The 21,393-nt window shown below is 52.5% G+C and overlaps 2 protein-coding genes across 4 annotated transcripts in view; both read left to right on the top strand.

Annotated features, from left to right (window-relative positions):
* The window catches only part of ALKBH3 (alkB homolog 3, alpha-ketoglutarate dependent dioxygenase), a 74,413-nt gene that overhangs the window by 31,678 nt on the left and 21,342 nt on the right, over positions 1–21,393 (top strand). For 2 of the 3 annotated variants that reach the window (XM_010964653.3, XM_045523824.2), the window contains exon 10: positions 76–20,385. The exons of the other annotated variant lie outside the window; for it this stretch is intronic. In XM_010964653.3, the coding sequence (XP_010962955.2) occupies positions 76–204 (129 nt within the window). In that variant the 3' untranslated portion in view covers positions 205–20,385. Of the gene's footprint in view, positions 1–75; positions 20,386–21,393 lie in introns of those variants that run through there. 3 annotated transcript variants of the gene reach the window in all.
* C10H11orf96 (chromosome 10 C11orf96 homolog) lies at positions 18,444–20,385 on the top strand. The gene is given in 3 exon segments (XM_010964651.2): positions 18,444–18,479; positions 18,763–19,202; positions 19,204–20,385. Coding segments are annotated over 3 exon segments (1,014 nt in total). The 3' UTR covers positions 19,742–20,385.

Here is a 21,393-nt window from a genome sequence, read left to right as displayed (position 1 = left end):
ATAAATAAGTTTTCAATTGCTTTGAAGTGAAAATGTAAGTGTGTTTATGTCAGAGTTATTCATATTTCCATTTAGCATCGAGTGCCCAAAGAGTACCACTCTAGAGAACCAAGAATAAACCTGACCTTTCGGACAGTTTATCCAGACCCTCGAGGGGCGGGGCACACTGCTGATGTGAGATCTTTGAGACAGAAGCCATGCTGAGACTGAGCAGACCTTCCACCATGAAGAAACTTCCAGAAGCTGCCCAGCTACTCTTGTGGTGTGGCTGTTTGGAAGATGAGGATGGTGTTTACTTCCCAGCTTGGAGTCCTGTTAAATGGCAGCCAGCAGTTCATGTTTATAATATGGTGACTGAGGGAGCAGTAATCCCTAACCACACTTCGGAATCACATATTTTCTTTAGGCAAATTAAAAACTGCTGTGGCTGTGCTCACAGATGGTTTTGTCCATAAGCAGTTTTTTCCTGCCCTCTTCCGCTTCATTTGAAGAAATATGAACGGACTTTGCCTTCAGGGTAAATCTGCACATGTTTGTTCCCTGTGACTTTAGCAAAGTGGAGATACAAATATGCGTCAGTGACTGGAGCCTTCCGCAGGCAGACAGCTGCTGAAACCCAAACAGAGCTCTGTTGAAGTCTGCCTTGACTCCTAAACATCTTGGCTTGTGTGCTATTGTGATGGAAAGCTGCGTATTCTGGGAGCACTTTACTTAGCTGAGTCTCCTTGCCTGCCCATCTTCCCAGGACACACTCGGGCAGGTTATAGGCCTCTGAATAAAGAGTGGAAGCAGTGCTCTACGGCATATCTTCAAGCAGCCACCTGGACTACTTGGAATACAAGAGAAAAGTGTCCCCTCAAAGGGAGGAATAATTGCATGATGTCATGAGAAATTTCGGCTGAAGAGCAGCAAACGCCCTGCTGGTGGCAGCTGTTCCACATAGATTAGTTCCCCCTGGGGAATTACTTAAGTCATTTAAACCCAAGCCAGATAGGAGAAGGAGCAGTCCTGCAGGGAATAGACTCAGTTACCTAATAGTTCTGTTCTCTTTCAATTTCAGTAACCCTATGACTAAGGCTTTCTTCTGACTCAGTGCTCTCTTCTACACAAGTTCCCAAGATTCAATCATTAGTCTGTGATGTCACCAAGGTTCCCAAAACAGAACAGAGGCTGCCCCTCATTGCATCATAAAAGCACTTGTCTTCCTGACCCCTTGACTTAGGGGCAGTGTGCCAGATCAGTTCCAAACCAAGACAGGGAAACAGAAGAGAAAGAGAATGGAATTAAATAGATGAAAGTAGGGTGAGAGAGTTAAGAGTTTCCCTTGCTGCCTGTGGGGAAAGTTTACAAAGCCTTCTTGCTTTTGGTCTTGTTTCCATTCCATACTGTAAGATAGATGATCCCCATGATCATGATCAAGTGCCGAAGGCTGGGCAGGCTCTTCCCCAGAACTCAGGTGGATGCTTTGCCTGGCCAGGCTCCCTTCTCTGACAAGCTCTGTGGCTTCTTGAGTCAGAGTCTCTCTGTTTTTAAAATGCGGTTGCGTGTGTATAGCTCCTTTATCTAAGAAACACTAAATGCTTTATAAAATCTGAGCCTCATAGGAAGCCTTCCTGTGCGGGAGGTACAAATCACCATAACAATAAAATCAAACCTCTGTTTAACTCCTAGCTTTCCTCCTATTCAGACAGACAAAAACTGGCCAGGGTTGGGCAGCCAGCTTTGGTTATAAGTTGGATGTATGACCTGCAGAAATTCCTCTCCCATGCCCACAAATGAAGGCGCCGGCAGATGACTCCAGGTCTTACCACATCTCTCCTAGTGCCAGATCATGCTCTCCCCTTGCGTCAGCTGCAGATTTGATCTCTTCCCTCATCACTGCCATGTCTGTCAGGGAAACGAATTCCTACTCTTCAGCACACAGCTTGGGCCACCACCTGGGTTTCTTCATCTGAGAGCAACAATCTTAGGTTTTGTTTCTTGCTGTCAAACACCAGAACTGCTTCTTTCTACCACTAAGATAATGTCCCTTCTAAAATGTCAAGTAGGTACTTGCCATAAAGTAAAAGTACAGGGTGTAGGACCAGACAGGGATTCCAGACCCTGGCAAAGGATGCCCGTGCTCAGTGACTGCTCCAACCTGTTGCTGTGTTTTACTGGTGGTAGATCTTAACTAGGAATTAAGGGTGAAGCTCTTTTTTTTTTTTTTTTTTTTTTTTTTTTTTGCCAACGTTACTTGTAAAGCAGAGGGGGCAAATATAATGGCTGTAGCATGAAGAAAAACAGGTTTAGTTTTTTAGCTGCCCCTTTTTTGAGCTTTAATAATAACCTGCCAGGACAATTCAGTAACCATCCTAGGAACTTTATACATAATCCCTAATCCTCCCTAAAGCTCTGCTGTTCCCATTGTAGAGACTAGGCAACTGAGCCTCTTAAGTGGTGAGGTCATTTCATAGGACTTAAAAATGGCAGAACCAGAATGGAAAGCACAGGCTAAATTCTGCCATGCAGAATTTAGGTGGAATAATCTACTGGGCAACCCCAGGCCTCTGAGCCTCAGAGCTTGCTCCTGCAGAGCCGGTGACCCAAGCTCACCCTAGTGCCCTGCTGGCCAGGCTGACTGACAGGCCACTTCGTTTGTCCCCTGGCTTTCCTGTGCACCAGGGCAGGCATCTGCATCTCATCCCTCCTTAATCAGCTCTAGCATCTCTTAGAAACTCTGCCGCCAACTGGACTGGCATTGTCCGTTGTACTGAGGGAAGCTCATTTTGAGGGGACACAATCCAATTTATGGCAAAATAGACAAACTCTCATCCAACCTTCCTGGCAAGTGACAAAACAGAGTTTCCTGACCATACCCAAGCAAACTTCTAGAGGTAGGCAAGTGGGCCTTCCTCCCTTTGTTTTCACCTGTGAGACTTCTGGGGACTTTGCCCAGACTCAGCACCAGGCTTCTTCCTGAGGCTGACCAACACCACGACTGATAAGCCGACAGCCTAGAGACGCAGGTCGGCTGCACACTGAAAACTTGTTGACAACAGGCAGCTTGCCTCAAAAGCGCAGGTTGGAACAGTCTGACACTTACCATCAGATTGTATCCTCAGTATTAAAATCACGATCTGCGTAGTTGACTAAACCACTAACCCACGTGGCGTTGATGATTCCTAATAAGTTTGGGTCACGGGTCGTAAGCTTGCCATTTTCTGTGGGGCTCCCTGCTGCCTCCATGGCTGCTGTGACCTGCCCTCGCAAGTGGCGGATCTGTCTGGACCTGGTCAGTAAGTGGCACTGTCTCCTGACTTTTGTCATAGCAACCCCAGAAGAGTTAAGTGGGCCCTGTAGTGAGCAGAATGCTTCAGCTGGAGGGCTTCAGAGAAAGCCCTGACACATGATGGGTCCCTGCCCTGCTGGGAATATTTCTTCCTCGAGTTCTGGCAGCTTTTACTTGGCTGCAGAATATCTAAGGCCCACTTTGCCTTTTCTGGTCATAAACACTTGTAGGGTTGAATCTGGAGTCTTGATTGCTTTATTTTCTTAACTATGCCTTTGAAAAAGCCGAATGTTTCCATAGTGATGCATTCTGTTTGTTTAAATCTTTACTTATACGTGGCTCCACCCACATGTTCTCAGAGGGACCTAGTCTACAACTGTCCCCTTACCCTTTACCCCTTACCCCTTCCCATTTTCTCTTTGCAAGGAACCCTTCCCTGGATGAGACCCTTGTCAGTTTTATGCTGCTGAAATCCATTCTTAGATATGTTGATTCCTGTGTCTGAGGGTCAACAGGGAAATTATTTTGATGTTTATTAATGAGAGTGGAACACAGGCTAATGGTGTCTTTTCTAGCTGGCTTAGTGCTGCTGTGCCAAATTGGAAAAGTCTTCCCCAGCCTGTGAATAGAGCCCCGTGCTGGGCTGGGCTTTCTGCTGGGCGTGGGGGCCAGTGTCAGAGAGGAGTGTAGGAAAACAGGATAAATTAGGTAGTGTTTTTGTAGCCAGCATTAATTAACCAAAAGATAGTTTTCTCAAATGAGCCAACTTGGAGCTGACCAGGGTATGTGTGCCAATGTTACCATTACAGTTATTTCTAGGTTATCACTCCCCCTCCATGTAATGGTGATGTCATACTCCCTGGACACCAGGGACAGTCCCTATTCTCATGTGGCCTCCAAGAGTGTGGACATGCTCAGGCAGGATCCTGGCCTCTGACCCCATAAGCTTTTAACTCTGGACACACATTCTGGGTTTCTAAAAGTGAAGGAAAGGTTTAAAAGCCAGGAGGAAGCATAGTGTTTCCTGGGCCTGTTACATACATAATCTGATTTATTCCTAAAAGCAACCCAATGAGATGGTTGGTTTTTTTAAAATAGATAAGGAGACTGAGGTACCTAGAGGACAGATCAGATCCTGAGATCGGGTGTCCCTGGTGGGCAGGCATTTAGTATGGTCTCTGGGCCTCCCCTAGCCCTGGCCCCAGGCAGTCAGTGGCGGGTGGGGGTGGGGGCAGCCGCAGTCAGAGTACCCTGGGGCTGGAGGAACTGCTTTTTTGGCCCCTTTACCGGCCAGCCAGCAAAGCCTCAGGTTCTTGCCTGGGAGCCTGGAAGCTTCTCCCCGTGGGGTGGGAGGCAGGAGGAAGTGGTGGGCCAGGCGCGGAGCTCTTGAGGGCCGCGTGATCAGGTTGCAATTAGCCGCCCACTGCAGGAAGGGCGTGGGCGAGCGAGCGCTGTGACAAACGCCTGCCGCGCACCGCCTGTGATGCTCCAGACGCCCCTGAAAGGCAAACGTGAGCCCTCGGCAGGCACTTGGCGGCGGCAGCGGCGGAGGCGGAAGGTCTGCCCCTCCTTCCCAAGAGGCTGCAGCGGGAGGGTCCTCCCCCCCACCCTCCGCTGCTAGGTCGCTCTTATGACAGTCTGTGCCTCTGCTATCAGGTCCCTCCCTGCCCTCCTTGTCTGCACGTGGAGAATGGGCCGGGGTGGGACCATCTAGGAAGGGAATCCACACCCTCCAAAAAGCGATTTGGGTTGAGAGCTGCTGTATCCTCCTTGCCTAAAGAATGTTTGTGGGATGAGGGGATGAAGGATGCTGTGGGGCCTCCCAAACTCTGTCCTGGGATATTCAAGCTGCTGGCCACCCACCCAGGCAGGACCCAGGAGAGTCAGGGAGAGGAAGGGGTCCCTACAGAAGGGTCTCTTTCATGCCCTTGTTGGTTAGAGAAAACTTTTCTGGAATGTTTTCTCTGAAAATGTATCAAGGGATTAGACACTAAGTTATTCCCTGTCCCCCTCTCTCTGACGCTAACCGTTAGCCTCTGTTCACCTGGTGTGAGAAGGAAAGGTGGACACTTAGCCTCGAGGCAAAAATCAGGGGAGGAAGTCTGAATGTGGGGCTTCCCTCTCACTGCCCTCCCCCACCCTCAGCCTGCCTCCCAGAACAGCCTCCTGCCCTGTGCTCGCAGCAGGGGGGCCAGAGAGAAGAGCTGGAGGACTCTTGCCCACGCCTTGCCCTTTGCCCCCGGAAGTCCTGTGAGGGTGTAGGTTAGGAACTACTCTCCCCATTGGACAGATGAGAAAACTGAGACCCCGAGGAGTTGAGTGCTCATCTGAGGGCCACCCAGGGAATGCGGCAGAACCAGCATGAAGGCCCACAACAAGCACCTCAGTCAGTGTTCTTATCACCACTCAAGTTCTGTGACCTCTTCTGAGATCCCCATCTAGAAGCAGAACCTGGTGACAAGAGGGAACATGGGTACACATAGCCCTGGAAGGTCGCAGTGCCTACTGGGGCAGCCCTTCAAGGAGTGGTATTGACAGTCCCTGTGCCGCACCAGCCAGGTGGCTTGATGTGTGGCAAGGATCCCTGCTGCAGCTCAAGGTAGCATTCTCCTGCCAAAAATAGCGCAAGCTGAGCTCTGCACCAATTGCTCAGGGGAGTTAGCTGGACAGTTTCAGGCAAGACTGGCTCAGATCCACCTTTGCAGGGCGGACCGTGCCACTCATATCTCAGAGCTGCCTGCAAGGGTGGAGTTAGGAAAGAGCTATGACACCGCACTCTGCCACATATGTCAGCCTCCACATATGTCAGACTGACCGCAGAGCCCTTGTGGATATAGCCGCAGCTTGAGTCAGGCCGACCTGGGCTTGAATCCCACTCTGCCCTTCCTAGCTGAGTCACCTTGGACCCATCACTCAGCCCCCAAGCCTCAGTCTCCTCAGCTGTGAAATGGACACAGAAGCAGCAACCTCCCCAAGATCCTGTGAGGGTTGAGATCATGAATGTGACATGCCTGACAGTAATGTGCTTACTAATGTAATTGTTTTGAGTGGGACATTCCACATGCCCTGCTAGCCCCGACCCTCATGCTGGGTGGGCGATCCCGGTGTGACTGATGGATGGCCTTGTGACCCCAATCTTTCCCTTTGTCGGGCTCCCTGGATCCCTGAACCTCTGTTGCAGTCAGCGAGGGGAGGAAGGGCAAAATGGAAATTGTGCTGAAAGAAGCTGATCATATTAAGGTCCAGCTGCACTTAGGTGTCTCCTGGGAAGTTCTCTAGGCCGAGCTGAAGACGACTCCCAGATGCCAAAGTGGCCTCATATCAAGACCTGGTCGTTCTCTGCAGCCCCGCCACATGCTCCCCAGATAACTGGTCTCCTAATGCACCAGCCCTGGCCTGGTTCCAGCGCCTCTTGCCCCGCAGGTCAGTTCACCATGTTTCCCAGCTGGGTGAGCAGGTCACAGACCAGTCTGACGCACCCCCGCCAGTCGCATTGTTTTCTTGTCCCTGCAGGCCATTTCTAGAGTCTGTACAGAACGCCTTGGCCTGAAAGAGTAAACAAGATTGCCAGGCTGGGATTCTGTTCAAGACCAGGGCTTTTATGTCCAGAAATTGTGTGTTAGATGCTGTGGGGAACACATAAAAGGAAGACACAATCCCTCCTATTAAAGATGGAAATAAACTGACATGGCTTTTATTTCCTTCCTCAAAATTGGTTTTTATTTCCTAACTACAAAAGGAATGTGTGTTCTTTGTGAGAAATTTAAAAGAAAGATAAAAGGAGAAAGGAGAATCATTTGTAACTTTACATCAGAGATGACAAGTCTTTGCCCTTTCCAGTGGATTTTTTTCCCTACACATTTGTATACTTAAAAAAAAAAAAGAAAAAGCAACTTCATATTGAACTCATCATCTTATAGTCTTTTTCTACTTGTTTTGTACATTGGTGCATGGCATTAATTATTGTTCCCTAACATGGTTTTGAGTGGCTGTGTAGAATTGTATATAGTTGTAGCATTATGTAACTGGTCTCATTGTGTTGGATAATTTGATGGTTGTTGAGGTTGGAGTTGTTTTTGCTATTAGTAAGCATTCTGTTGATTTTGGAAATCATGAGAGTGAATGGGGGAGGCAGGGAGATGGTGTAGCTAAGAGTCCAGGATCTGGCCTCAGTCAGGCCTCAATTCAAATAATAAAAGAACAGGTAAGTTAAATTTTTATGAAGCCTGATGTGGTGCCAGGCCCTGTGTTAAGTGGTTTGCATATATTAACTCCTGATTTATTAATCCACACAACAGCCCATGGACTAGGCACTACTTTTAATCCCCATGTTACAGTTGTAGAAACTGAAACACCACCCCTCTTCTCATGCAGCCTTCCCGTGGCTAAACCTTTGTGTACATGATTGTTTCTTAGAATACATTCCTGAAAGTGGGGTCCTGCCCTAGATTGGGAAGACTGTGTATATCTTTAAGGCTTTAAATACATAATGTAAATGGCTTTCCAGAAAGGTTGCACCAACTTCTCCTACCAACAGTGTTTGAGTGTATCTGCGAAATTCATGCCATGCGTTGAGCATCAATAATGTGCCAGGCTGGTATTATAGAAAGCTTCTCTCCTTGAAAGAGAGACTGTCCCATGCCTGGCATGGAGTCAGCAAGCCCTCGGTATACCTTAGCCAGTGTTAGCATTGTTGTGTTATATGTGATTTGTTGAGAAAACAAGACTCACACTTGAAAAACCTTGATAACAAGGTGAATGTAAAATGAAGAGTCCTGATAATGAGCGCTACAGGCATTGGAGGAACATGGGATATCATTTGGGATGGCAGTCAGGGAAGGCTGCATGGTGGAGGAGCCATTTGGAGAAGGACCCTGAAGTGACAGCCCAAAGGTTCATGAGCAGTGGCTGCTGTCCAGGGGCTTGTGTAAGGAGTGTTGAGCTGGAGGAGAGATGGTGAGAGAGGAAGATGGGCCCAGATCAGGCCTGGGAGGAGGGGATGGGACTGGAATGGGAAGCCTGGTGGGGGACCAGGACAGGAGCCCAGGCAGAGAGGTCTTTGTGTGTGGCCTGTTACCTCCTTGGAGTGGTGAGGGGAAAAGATGCTGGATTTCCTGGTGCCAGTAACACTCCCTCTTGCCATGAGTGCTGAAGCAAAAGAAAAACAGACACGGGACTCAGCTGTGAGGTCAAAATATCTGACAGAGCTGGACGGGAGATACTCCCTCACCAAGTCTGAGCCTTGGGGCACCCTGTTCGAGGAAACAGCACAGCAGGCCCTGTCCCCACCAGCTCCCAGGGCAGTTGCTGTCCGCCCCACTATGTCTGCTCACGGAGAGCAGAGGAGGTGAGTCTCTTCCTCCCAGGTGGGGGACACAGGAGCTGAGCAGCACACACACTCTCTGTGGGCTGGCAGATCTGGACGTGGGCAGGAAAGGGATTCCCCATCCCCCAACCCACTTCCTTCTCCCAAGCTCCCCTTTCAGAGAAGTCTGTCCTCCTCTCTTGGGGGAAAAGTGAGAGGAGAACATTTCCAGTATTCTTTCCTCCTGGGGTTGGAACATTCCTTTCCTCATTGCAGCTAAGGGAGGAGATACTCGCCCCTTGCAGACATGCCATCCTGCCCTTTCCAGGATCCTTTGGAGGAAAGGCTGCTGGAACCAGCCAGGCAGGGTAGTAGTGTTTGTAAATTTGGGGGCCATGTAGGCCTGGTTCTACAGGCAGCTCCTACACTTACTGCTGTGCCCTTGACAAACTTCTTTCCCTGAGTTTCTCCTCCTTTAAAACAGGGTCTTTGTGGGGGGAGGGTATAGCTCAGTGGTAGAGCGCATGCTCAGCATGCACGAGGTCCTGGGTTCAATCCCCAGTACCTCCATTAAAAAAAAAAAATAAACAAACAAATAATTACCTCCCCCTCCCATAAGTAAATTAAAAATTTTAAAATAAGATAAAACAGGGTTGTTGTGAGAATTGAATGTGACAGTGTAGCTCTGTTTGCAGGTATAATCATCAAATAATGTACATGGGAAGAAAAGTCCTCCAGCCCTCAGGCAGGGCGGGGCGGGGCTCACACCGGGCTTGGGACAGATCTCACTGCATTGGGGATGGAGTGACTAATGTGTAGGCAGATGTAGGACAAGGCCTTGGGGGAGAAAAGGCCCAGAATGGCCAAGAGAGACTGGGAAGACAGCTGTAAGAGGCCACTGTGGAGGCAGCTGGGAGGGAGTGTGGAAGGGGACCTGAGCCTGGGGTGTTCCCACAGCGGGGTTGGGAGGAGGGAAAGGAGGCAGGGAAAAGGGAAAGAGCCAGAGAAGGAGCAGCAAGAAGAAGGAGGATGTTCTGTTACAACACCCTCATCACCCCGCCCCCCATCAGAAGCACTGGGTTCTTCCCTCTCTAGCCTGGAAGCAACATGGGGTGCCAGTTGGCAAGGCTTATTGTGTCTCAGGTTAAAAGGTGAATAAGAAGTCAGGCCTCTGAAAGGCAGCCCCTGGGTGCTGGGGCAGTAGCATCCTGGCATCAGGACTTTCTGGGTCCAGTCTCTGGTGGGCCAAGCCTTTTCCTACACTTGGCTCCTGTTTTCCCATCTGCAGAATACCGGGGTTGAACCAATTTGCACACAGATTTAACTAAAACTAAAGCTTCATGAAACAATACTTTATTACATGTGTCTACACTGATCTTTTCTGTTGTGCATTATTAAAAAATGCTGGTTGTGACCCCTAGCTGATTGTGTGGCCCACTAATGAGTCATGCCCCTTGCTCTGAACACTGAACCCAACTCATCTGGAAGGTTCCTTCCTGCTCTGGCAGCCTGCAGTTCTGTTCCATTTCCTCTGGCCTCATGACCCCCGTCAGCCAAGCCTTTGTGGTTTTCTTCCTTATATCTTCAAACAGTAATCTCATATGCAGATGGAGGCTGGACTGAAGGCACTGCTTCGACTGCCCTCCCCACTCCGTGGGAGGTCCTGGCTGGTCCACTGTCTTGGCTGGGCGCTGCCTGCTCTGCCTTGAGTGCCGAGGTGTCCGTGGGTGGGGAGGGGCCCCGCGCCATGGAAAAAGGAGTGGGGTTGGGTGTCATCCGTGCTCCCCTCCCTACCCCACCCGACGGTTACCTGGGCCGGAGGACACCAGTCTTCTCTCTGGAGAAGTTGTTGGGAAGTGGAGCCTGGCTCCCAATTTGAATTCTAGACTCTTTCTGTGGCCCACCCTCTTCACCCTGTCTCCCCTCACACTGAACCCCTCCCTGGGCTGGTCCAGGAGCCACCATCGTGGGAGCTGCTGATGGATGAAAAGAGCTTTGGCAATGATGGACCTGGGTTCAAACCCCAGCTCCATCTCTGCCTGGCTGTGTGGCCTTGGGAAAGTTCCCTAACGTCTCTGAGCCTGTTTCTTCAACTAAAGTTTAGAGGTAGTAACACCCATCTCGGAAGATAAACAAAGGCAAGATGAGAGGTACAGAGTGCCTTGTATTGGTGCCTGGCATGAGGCAGGTGCTCAGGAAAACTCAGTCCTTTAAATCCCAAGGCCAAGCTTAGAACACAGTACACGACAGGGCATTGTTTCAACCCTAATTTTTTGGAATCCATTTAAAAATTCATCCTCCCTCGGGGCACGTTTTACTCCAATATGTTCTCATAAAATAATTTGGTTTGTTCGTCAAAACAGCCACCCAGGGAGCAGGGCGGGGCAGGCATGAGGCTTCCACAATCACAGAGCATGAGAACTTGCTAGTGAGCACCAGAGCCGGGCAGCTGAGCGCAGTCTCCACGTGCTGTTTGCTGTCCCCCTGCTGTCACCCACTACCAAAGCTGCAGAACGTCGTCTTTGCGGGTTGTCTTCAGAGCCTACAGCACTTTCTTTTGGTGCCCAACCCCACCTGATGATAATTATTGAGAGATCCATATCTTGGCTCCTATCCAAATTATTATGGAGCCAGGCACGAGGGCACCTCTGTGTTCAGAGATGGCTGTTCTGGGGCAGTGCTTCCCAGAATGTGAAAAGCCGTTCCTCTGGGGGCTCCTGTGTGCATTGGCTCTCAGTCGCTGTTGACACTGGGGCTCTGACAGCCGAGGTGACTTGCCCAAGTGCACACAGCTCCAACAGCAGAGGCTAGGAGCCCTTCACAAGGCGGCCTTACACAGCTGGGGCTTGGCACTGCCTGGGAAAACCTCTGGCCCCCCTGCCTCATGCTCCTGGCCAACTCCAGCTGCCCTCTGCTCTGTTTTGCCAATAATTTGAAGACTCTCCTCCCATGGCAGAGGTTGGCACTTGAACCTTGGAGCTTGCTTTGGGAACCCATGGGGCTGGCTTGTGGCTCAGTAGAGGTTGTGAAATTTCTCAGATTCTGAGGTTGTAAGTGCTGCTTTATGCTTACAAACTGGGTAATGTCTCTGGGCCTCAGTTTCCCTGTCTATATGTGAGGGGCAGTGCCAGATGGACCCTTTCCAAAGAACCTGTCCTCGCAGAGGGCAATACGGCTGGGCAAGAGTTCAGGACTGGGTTCCATCCTTATTCTGCCACCGCCTTGCTGCTTGCTTTGTGACCTTGGTTGAGTTCCCTCCTCTCTCTGAGCCTCTCTGAGCCTGTCTGGTCTCATCTCAAAAGACAGCAAAGATATCCTTGCTTTGCTGAGGTCACAGAGGGGAAACTACTTTGCAAAGCTCAAAGGCCACAGATTTATAGAATTGTATCCTTATCCATGTAGTGGTTCTCAGGCTGGTGGGCGCAGAAGAGGGACACTCAGTTCTGCAGAAAAGCATGTGGGAAGGACTGAGCCACAGGTGCCGGGCTGCCAAGCTGTGCCAGGTAGCAAGCCCTTGGCAGGGAAATATGCTTCCATTACTCACTTCAGCATAGCCGGGTCCACAGCCTAGGCACGATTCTTGGGAGGTTTCCCTGGGCTCTGGCTCCTTCTGAGTCCCCAAGAGTCTCCCTGCCCCGGACTCTAGCCTGGTGTTCCCTGGGGCTCATTCTGGGAGTTGGGGTGTCAGGGTGCCTCCCCCCGCAGGACCAGCCCTGCCGTGCCAGTTCCGGCAGCCTGCCTGCCGGCAGCTGGTATTCTGTTGCACTGTGTACAGTGAGGTCCAGATTAGACAGTGAGCTCATCGCAACATGAATGGGGCCACTAGGACGGTGGCACTGGGGCTGAAGATCTGACTTCGGGATATCACTGGGGATCTCCCTGGACCCTCTCCCTCCCTCTCTCTGTCTCTTACCCTCTGTGTCTCTCAGGCTCTCTCTCTCCCCTCATCCCATGCACACACCAACACCCTTTCTTGGAGCTTGCTGGGGATTGTCATGGCAACCCTCCAGCAAAATTATCAAAACACTTTTATGCTGACAATCATACCAGACCAAGTGCTAATTCTGAGGCAGGAGCAGTTGGTAGGATGCTGAAGCCACGGGCTTTGTGTGGAGGGCTCGCTCTGGGGTAAAGTAGACAGGAGCAAGAGGTGAGGGTGGGGCCAGGAGGGAGGACCACTGGGAAAGGCTCTGTCACTTGCCTACCACAGCTGCCTTCTCCCCACCCCTGTGCCACATTAACATTTGCATTCCATCTCCACACACCTGGATTCATGTACACACATGTACGTACACACACAGACAGACACACAAGTGGACGAGTGGTAGCTGAGCCAAATACACCCAAAGTACAGATTGACCAAAATAGCAACATCTGGAATAACCATGACCTCATTCAACACTTGGAGGCCTGAGATCCACTCTGGGGAGACTTCTGGGTGAGCACAGGGACACAGCTGGCTGACCCAGGCTTCTAGCTGGCAGTAGGTCTGTACCAGGGCAGCAAAACAGCCATAGGAAGGGACCTGACCCTCTTGTCAGGAAGCAGAGAAGGACCGTGAACAGAACTGCCCTGACCTGGTTCTTCCCGCCTTGCTATGCAGTCTCCATGGCTGGCTGCCTCTCTGTATCCCGGAACAGACTCGGCATCCCTGCTCCCTTCTAACCCAGGCCAGGGTACCACAGGCTCCCTTGGAAACAAAGCCCTGCTAATAGCTCAAGAACTGGTGGTTGCTATTTTTAAACCCTGGCTCTGCCCAGAAGCCAACGTGTGGGTGAGGATGATGGAGGAGGTGGTGGCACAAGCCCCTCCCCCGTCTGCTGCCATCTTCTGCCCCATCTGCTCCCCCAGCAGCCCCCTCCAGGGATGCGAGCCTTCCCCCGCAGCCTCAGCCCGGGCTGCTTGCCACTCTCTGGCCCAAGAGGAAGCATCTACTTCCTGCAAATGGGTCCCCTCATCCACACATCCTTCCAAAGATTCTGGAATATTAGAGCTGGAGGAGCCCCCAACAAATCAGAGTCTAGGCTCCTCACTTCAAAGATGGGGGAACTTCCAAAGAGTAGAAGCAGTGGGTTCAAGACCACAGGGTACATCAATGATGGAGCTGTTACTGCAACCTGGTTGTCTGACTTTAGCCACCTCAAAGGGACGATGAGATGGGCTATTACAAACAATGAGCACTGAATTCTGAGTCAGGCAGACCTGGCTTGAGTGCTGGCTTTAGCACTTAGCACCAAGAGTGACCCTGGTAGGTTCCAAAGCACCCTCAGTCCTCATCTGTAAAATGGGGTGAGGGGAGGATCCCCTTCAAAAGATGCCGTGAGGATGATTTAAGTGAGGCATGTGCAGAGCACTGTTGGCACCACACCAGGCACATAGCAGGTGTTCTATCTATGTCTTTCCTCTGCAGTCCCAGGGCTAAAGGCCTGCTGAGAAGAGGGACCATCCTGCATCCCCTTTAATGGACACCCCCTGCCCGAGTTGTCCTAGCCTATCCTGGAAAAGCTGACATCAACCCTGCAGGCAACCTAGCCTATCCTGGAAAAGTTGACATTAACCCTGCAAACTCAGCAAGGCCCAGAGGGCAATGAGAACCAGGCCCCCAGGTCCCGGGTGGGCCGCCAGGGTCCATCCTCCCATTCTGCCCACCCCTCCTGGACACAGGCCATTCTCACTGGCTCCCTCGCCCCCTGCACCCTACAGAGGGGAAGGCCCTGGCCCTTCAGCCTTTGGAGAAAGGCAGATGTAGGGGTGGGGAGTTTTGCTGAAGGAGGCTGATATCCTGACACCCGTAGGACCACCTTCAAGCACCAGCAGTGACACCCCACACAGCAGACATTGCTTACAGTTGCTTAGACATTGCCTGGTCTTGACTTCCTCTTTTACTTAGTGAGTCAGGCAGGGAGGATTAGCTGCCCAAAGTCCCCAGTGCCTTCTGGAGCAGGAGCCCCCCTGTGCCTTTCCTGACATCCCAACCATGCTGGGGGTGGTGGCTGGGTAGGTTTGGGCAGGAGGGAATAAAAACAAAAGGAACATGTTTTCATGCTTAAGACGTGCTTTGCATACACTGATCATTTGCATACAGCAAGGTATTACTCACGCTTTCAGGTGCAGACACTGAGTCTCAGAGCACATGACCAGCCCAAGGTCACAGAATGGGCCCGTGGTGGAGGAGGGTTAGAATAGGTCTGTGTTCTCCTAACCTGACAGCCGCCCTTGGCTGACTCCTGCAGGTGGGTCATTTGAAAAGGCCACCTAGGATTGGAGCTGGTCCCAGAGATATCCTGACAGAGGGAGCCATGTGTGGGGAAGGTCAGCGGTGAGACTGGGGAGCTTGACTGTCTCTCCCACCCTCCCTTGCCTCTTCCTGGAGGCCCCTTGTGAGCCCAGGACTTCCAGACAGAGCAGAAGCGAGGGGAGCTAACTCGGGACCCTTGCTGTGAAGCACAGGCCTCCTTTCCCACCTTCACCTCCCTGAGCTGGAGAAGGGGAGCCCCCCATCCAGGGAAGCTGAGACCTCAGATCCTCCCATCCGTGGCCCGCGAATTTGGGGCCCGGAGGAGCCGTGTGTGTTGGGAAGGAAGCTCTGGTGGAAGTGGTCCCATCGCTGGCTGCCAGGGCTGTGGGAGCAGGGATGGGGCTGGGAGGAGGGAGGCTGTCTGCAACTCAGCAACCATGAGCTCCTGGTGTGTGGGCACTGGCCTGGCTGCTGGGGAAAGGCAGAGTCTGCCAGGAAGGCAGACCCCACTGACAAGAACAAACAAATGAGAAGGCCTTGCAGAGAGTGGGACAGAGCAACCGAGAGGGAACCTTGAGCAGAGTGGCCGGGGAAGGCTGCTCTGAGGGGGCAGCAGTGGAGCTGAGACCTCCACAGTGCAGGGAGACGGGTGGCTTGGTCCAGGCCTTGCAGTGAGTTCAGGTGGAGCCAGACTAGGACCTGTCTCTTGACTCCCACTCTACTCATCTCCCTCGTTCTAGAAACATCCTTCTCTTGGATTCTGACATGTTCTCCTGGTTTCTGTCTTGCCCTGTTGGACATTGCTTCTCTGAGTCCTTGACTGGTGGCTGGTCCCAGCCCTTCTCTTCCACCCCCTGCCCCATCTACACCCTGCCGACTCCCACACCAGCCCCTCCCTCCCTCACCTCTCCTCTAAGTTCCAGTGTCCTGCTGGACCTATCCACTCCGATGTCTAATGGTTCCCTTGTTTAGGACGATGCTAAGCCAATTAATAGAGACTCCAAATTAAGAGTAGTTTGCGAATATTCAGTTGGTGACTCTCACACATGATAGCTCCAAGGGAAGTGTTTCGGGTTGATAGAGAGCTCGCTTCTGCAGGGTCATTAAGGGACCAGACTGACTGCGGCACTGCTGTCTTTCACACGAAGCCTCAGGGGCTCTCTGGTCATTCCTCTCCCAGCCAGTGTGAGGGGGAAGAACGTGGAAGTCCTGGACAAGAATTTCCTCTTAAGCAAGTGAGACAGAAGCTTTTGACTTCTGCTTACATTCCAGATGAGAGCTTAGACATGTGGCCCCACCGAGCTCCAAGGGGAGCGGGGAAGTATGGCCCAACTGGGTGCACAGCTAGCAGTCTCCGCTGCCATCTGCCCTCTAGAACGGTGAGGACTGCCTGCCCTGGTGGTGGAGGGGGTTCTCTCGGGGTGGCCCCCTCATCCTGTGTCTCCCTGGCCCCTGGCTCTGCCCTTGGCAAATTCCTCCTTGTCTGTGGCTCTCCACTGCCGCCCAGCAGGGAGCTGAAAGTCTGTCCTCCTCAGGTACTTATTTAGGCTGGAACAATCATGGGCTTTTGAAGTCTGGCCTTGCGATTTTGTTGGTAATAACAATTCCTTCAAAAATGTAGTAGGTTTCTGGTCTTTCTGCTTCTAATCCGTTCCATACACAATAACCACACCCAAAGTTCCTTTCTTGATGTAGTTATTAAGTCTGTCTGTCACCCAACACATCTCTTTCTCTCTCATTGTAAATGAAAGTTACCCTAAGGACATCTGAAACAGTAGACTTGGATGACAAGGCAATACCCCTAATATAATACTTTGCCATAAGGTTGATTCCTTTGTTTGGCTTAATGTTTGGCCTAATAGGCCCTGAGAACGGCTCTGAGCCAAGATGGTCTGATCTGCTCTTTGGATAAAACCAGTTGGTTTTTCCGACCCTGAGGACAGTAATTTTCTATGTTATCTCCTTTCCCCCCTCCCCCATCTCTTCCTGCAAACTAGCCAGTCTCTTCTTGTACTATCTTGCTAAAGACAGCATCGAGCAGCCAGCATATACAAATGTTTTTGGCTCTTTCCAACCATTCCTCTAGAATTGGAGGCTCAAGTAGACATGTGGTCTGCCTTCCAAATTATCACAGGTAATGTTTTTAATAAATGTTTTGTTACAGCGTATAACAAGGGTCACCAGTTTTCCATTCTCCCATATTTGTTTCCTTGTTGCTCACCACCTGTTCGCTAAGCCATTGCCACAGGTTTTAGCATTTTTATACATAGCAACTTCCCATGCCAATTTTGGTATCACAGTATTGCTAAGCTGCTGTTAAAAGGCACTCCAAAATACAGTGGCCTTAGGATTATAGAAATTAATTTTTCTCTCACATAATATAGTTCTGATATGATCATTTCAGGCCTCACCCCGGTGGGTAGTAGATTTTGATGGATAACCCCCAGACTCCACAGTGGTCCTCCCTTCCCAACCTTCTCTTCCCCACCACATTCCCCTGTCAATCACTGGCACCACCATCTAACATTTGGTCTAGCCAAATATGTAGATGTCAACCTTGATTTCTACCACCCTCCCCTCCACACCCCTTGCTTCCCCTACCCCCACCATCGAATCCGTCAGCCAGTCCTCTCAATTCTGTCTTCAGACAAATCCCAGATCTGACCATTTCCCTACACATCTCTGTTTTCTTCACTCTAATCCAAGTCATCAGTGTCTTATCTCTGGGGATAATGTAACGATCTTCTAAGTGGGCTCCCTGCTCCTTCCCCCAACCCTTTTCTCATTATTCTCCACCTAGCAGCCAGAGTGAGCTTTTAAAAACATAAATTGGAGCATGTAGCTCCCCTGCTCAAAACCCTCCAGTGCCTTACCATTGCCCTTAGGGTAAAATGCTGTCTCCTTAACATGGCCACGAAGGCCTTCCTTTACTGTCCCTACTTCTCACGCCCCTTGCTCTCTCTGCTTTAGCCTCATGGCCTTTTTGCTGTTCCTGGAATAAGCCAAGCTCCTTCCTGCTTCAGTGCCTTTGTGCGACATTCATTCTGCCCTAAACGTTCATCCTCCCACGTGTCGCCCACTGGGTCCTTTGTCCTCCACAGGGCAGACAGTTCAGTGGCATGGATAATCATGAAGGCTGACAGCTAAATCACATCTGTTTGAATCTCAGCTCTGCTGCTTAATAACTGTGTGGTCTGGGGCAAGTTGCTTAGCTTCTCTGTGCCTTGGTTTTCCCATCTGTAAATGGGTATGATAAAAAGTACTTGTTATCCAGGCTAAGAGGATTAAATAAAATAGTGAACACATTAAATGAGTTAATGCATAAAAAGTACTCAAGAGCATGGCATATATTAAGCAGTTAGTAGTACTATTATTGTCCTTCAGGGGGTGCCTTAAATATTACCCACTCTGAAGAACCTTTCCTGGCTGCCACTTTTCTTTGTGCCTCCATTTGCTCATATGTAAAATTGGGAGAATACGAATTACTTCCCAGGGCTGTTACAAAGATTAAGTGGGATAATATATGTAAAACAAAGCTCACTGCCTGGCTTGGAGTAAAGCCCTCCAGATGGTAGTTATCATTATTGTTGTTGTTTTTAGTGCCATATCTAAGTGTTATTCTTCTGAGCATGAATGGGGGTGCCCGACGGACTTGGAGGGTGCGGGTAGTGAGAAGACAGAGGAGACAATTAGGGAAGAGAACTGGAATGGGATAATCCGGTGTTTGTATTCGTGTGTGTGTGTGTGTGTGTGTGTGTGTGTCTGGTGAGAGGGGTGGCATGGATCCAGAGAAGAAATCCAGCCCTTCCTCCGACTCACTTTTGGGGAGCCGGGAGCCCTGGCTCTCCCTGCGGCATTGGAGCCTGGGAGATGCCTCCGCCCCGCGCGCTCAGCGCAGAACCCGCGGCAGAATAACCAAGCGCCTTGATTGTGTGCCTCTGGGGTTAGGAGGCGGGAGAGGGGTCCTGCGCCCCCGCGGCCACCACAGTTGGTCCAAACTTGGGGATCCCAAGGCCGACAGGATCTCTGCTCCTGGGCCGCCCCGCGCCCGTTCTCCGCCGCGTGCTCCAGGGCCTCGGATGCTCCCGGAACCCCCGCGGGCGGGGCCTGCCTTCCGGAGCCGGGTTGGCGGGCGGCGCTGGGGAAAGGGCCGCTACTTTCCCAGAGTGGCGGGGCGACGTCAGGCGGAAGGGCGCGGGGCGCGCACGCTTTAAATGGCATTCGCTGTCATCCGAGCTCGCAGCCGTGTGGGCAGGAGCCGGCTATATAAGCGGCGGGTCTGGCCGCCGCGGGGCAGACGGCGACAGCAGCGGCGGAGAGCGCCTGGTAGTGTAGCGGAGCAGCGCCCCCGGAGCCCCACGTCCCCCGACGGGCCCGCCCGCCCGCCCCAGGAGCACCGACCCGGGCCCGCGAGGGCCGCCACCGCTCCGCAGCAGATTTGGATCCCCCGCCCGGCGAGCCCCAGGCTGCTGCCTCCCGGGGCGCCCCGGCGCAGCGGCCGCCCCCGGAGAGCCCCGCCACCCCACCGCCTGGCCCCGAAGACGCCGGCAGCGCCATGGCGGCCGCCAAGCCCGGTGAGCTGATGGGCATCTGCTCCAGCTACCAGGCGGTGATGCCGCACTTCGTGTGCCTGGCCGACGAGTTCCCGCAGCCCGTGCGGCCCGCCAAGCTGTCCAAGGGCAAGGGCCGGCTGCGGCGGCCGCGCCAGTCCCGCTTCAAGACGCAGCCGGTGACCTTCGACGAGATCCAGGAGGTGGAGGAGGAGGGAGTGTCCCCCATGGAGGAGGAGAAGGCCAAGAAGTCGTTCCTGCAGAGCCTGGAGTGCCTGCGCCGCAGCACGCAGAGCCTGTCGCTGCAGAGGGAGCAGCTCAGCAGCTGCAAACTGAGGAACAGCCTGGACTCCAGCGACTCCGACTCGGCCCTGTGAGAGGCGCCGCCCGCAGCGGGACTCGCGCGCCCCCGCAGCCCCCCGGGGACCAGCGTGCGAAGGCCAAGGGGGCCTGCGCCCCGCACCACCGGGGCCCCAGAGTACAGGGGGCCGCCATCTCACGCGCGCTTGGACCCTCGCCCGGCTGCGAACTGGTCCAGGCGCACCGCGCCACGCTCGCCTGGGGCCGGAGCGCGCGCCCGGGCGCCAGGGAAGGGGGGCCGCTTTTTTTGCCCTTGTAAATGTTTATTTTTTAACTCTTCCCAGTACGAACTCTGCTGTGAGTGTGTGCAGGGAGGCGCGCCCGCGCTGAGTCGCCCGAGGTCACCAGGGCTTCCCGGAGAGCCACTCCACGCCCTTGTCTGATGGTTTGCAACTCCGATTTTGCACATCGCTCCACCGTGCCCCCCAGCGCACACCCGTTCACACTCACGCCGACACACTCTCGCTGAACACTTTTATAATTGTTAGGCGCGTGCGGCCAATGGGACTTGGGGCGCAGCGCAGCTGCTGCTGTGGCCGGAGGATTGATATTTATTTTTGCATTGCGATAGCTGACAGCGTTTATTTAACGATCTTTTTACCTGGGTATGTCTGTGAGGCTCCCGAAAGGAGACAAATAAAGTCAATATATTTGCACAGTGCATTTCTCAAGGCTCTTGACTTCTTGAACTTTCGGGGCCCAGGATCCCTAGACTGGGGGAGAAGGGGGAGGGATTAGCTGGAACGGGGGCTGGGAATCCCCGGGTGGAGGTAACTCCACAAGCTTCGGTCACCGGAACGAGGTCGCGTCCCCGGTGCCCGAGTCCATTACCCGCCTCCCCAAGTGGATACACCCGGCCCAGAGCGCTCCTGCCTCCCGGGTCTGTTTCCCATTGCCGGTGTCTAGGATTGAGTGAAGCAGCTAGCGAGACAAAGGTTGGTTATGTGAGGACAGAGAGCGCCTGCCAGGGTGCAGTTGGCCTCTCAGGGAGACCGGGGTCTGGGTCATCTCCCCGCACCCACCGGGAAAACTCCACTCACTCCGCACCTTTTCCAGGTGGCGGGTGGGGAGATGCCCGAGCCAGCAACAGGAGACCCAGGCGGGGATATATAGGTGGCGGGATCCGAGGGAGGGCTGGGAGCCCGCGAGAGTCTGGGTGCGCACACCAAGTCGCGTGCAGGTGAGGGCCCCATGTCCCCGCGCTGACTCAGCATAGTTCCCGGTGCCCCTAAGCTAGGGGAGCCAACAGTGGCAGTTTCGATTTTTTGGTCCTTTTCTCCAGCTCTTCTCTTTGCCCTCTTCAAGGTTCCACAAGGAATCTGTCTTTGGTCAGATCCTGAAGGGCGCTTGGGTACCACGGAGTCTCCCTGTCCCCCAAACCCCGCCCCCTCGCGTCTGTTTACAGATGAAAAAACAAACCTATCGGAGAGGGAGAGGTCACATGAAGAGTAACAGCTGCTCAGACAGCTCTCCTGACTCTGCGTCTAGTGCTCCTTCAGTCTCAAGACTGTCTTTCCAGTGCTTTCCAGCAGCTGCCCGCATCCCTCCCTGTCTACACCCCAAATCCTCTGGGCTGGCAGTATAAGAGTGTCACCTGGCAGCAGGAGGTGATCCAGGTAATAACATTTGGTTGGCATGTCCCCACACTTGGGTCCCCCACCCATCCCAC

The sequence above is a fragment of the Camelus bactrianus genome, chromosome 10 (genome assembly GCF_048773025.1).
Source record: "Camelus bactrianus isolate YW-2024 breed Bactrian camel chromosome 10, ASM4877302v1, whole genome shotgun sequence".
NCBI classification, from domain to species: Eukaryota; Metazoa; Chordata; class Mammalia; order Artiodactyla; family Camelidae; genus Camelus; species Camelus bactrianus.
The sequence above is the reverse complement of the archived record's forward strand: the minus strand, read 5'-3'. Positions and strand labels throughout refer to the sequence as shown.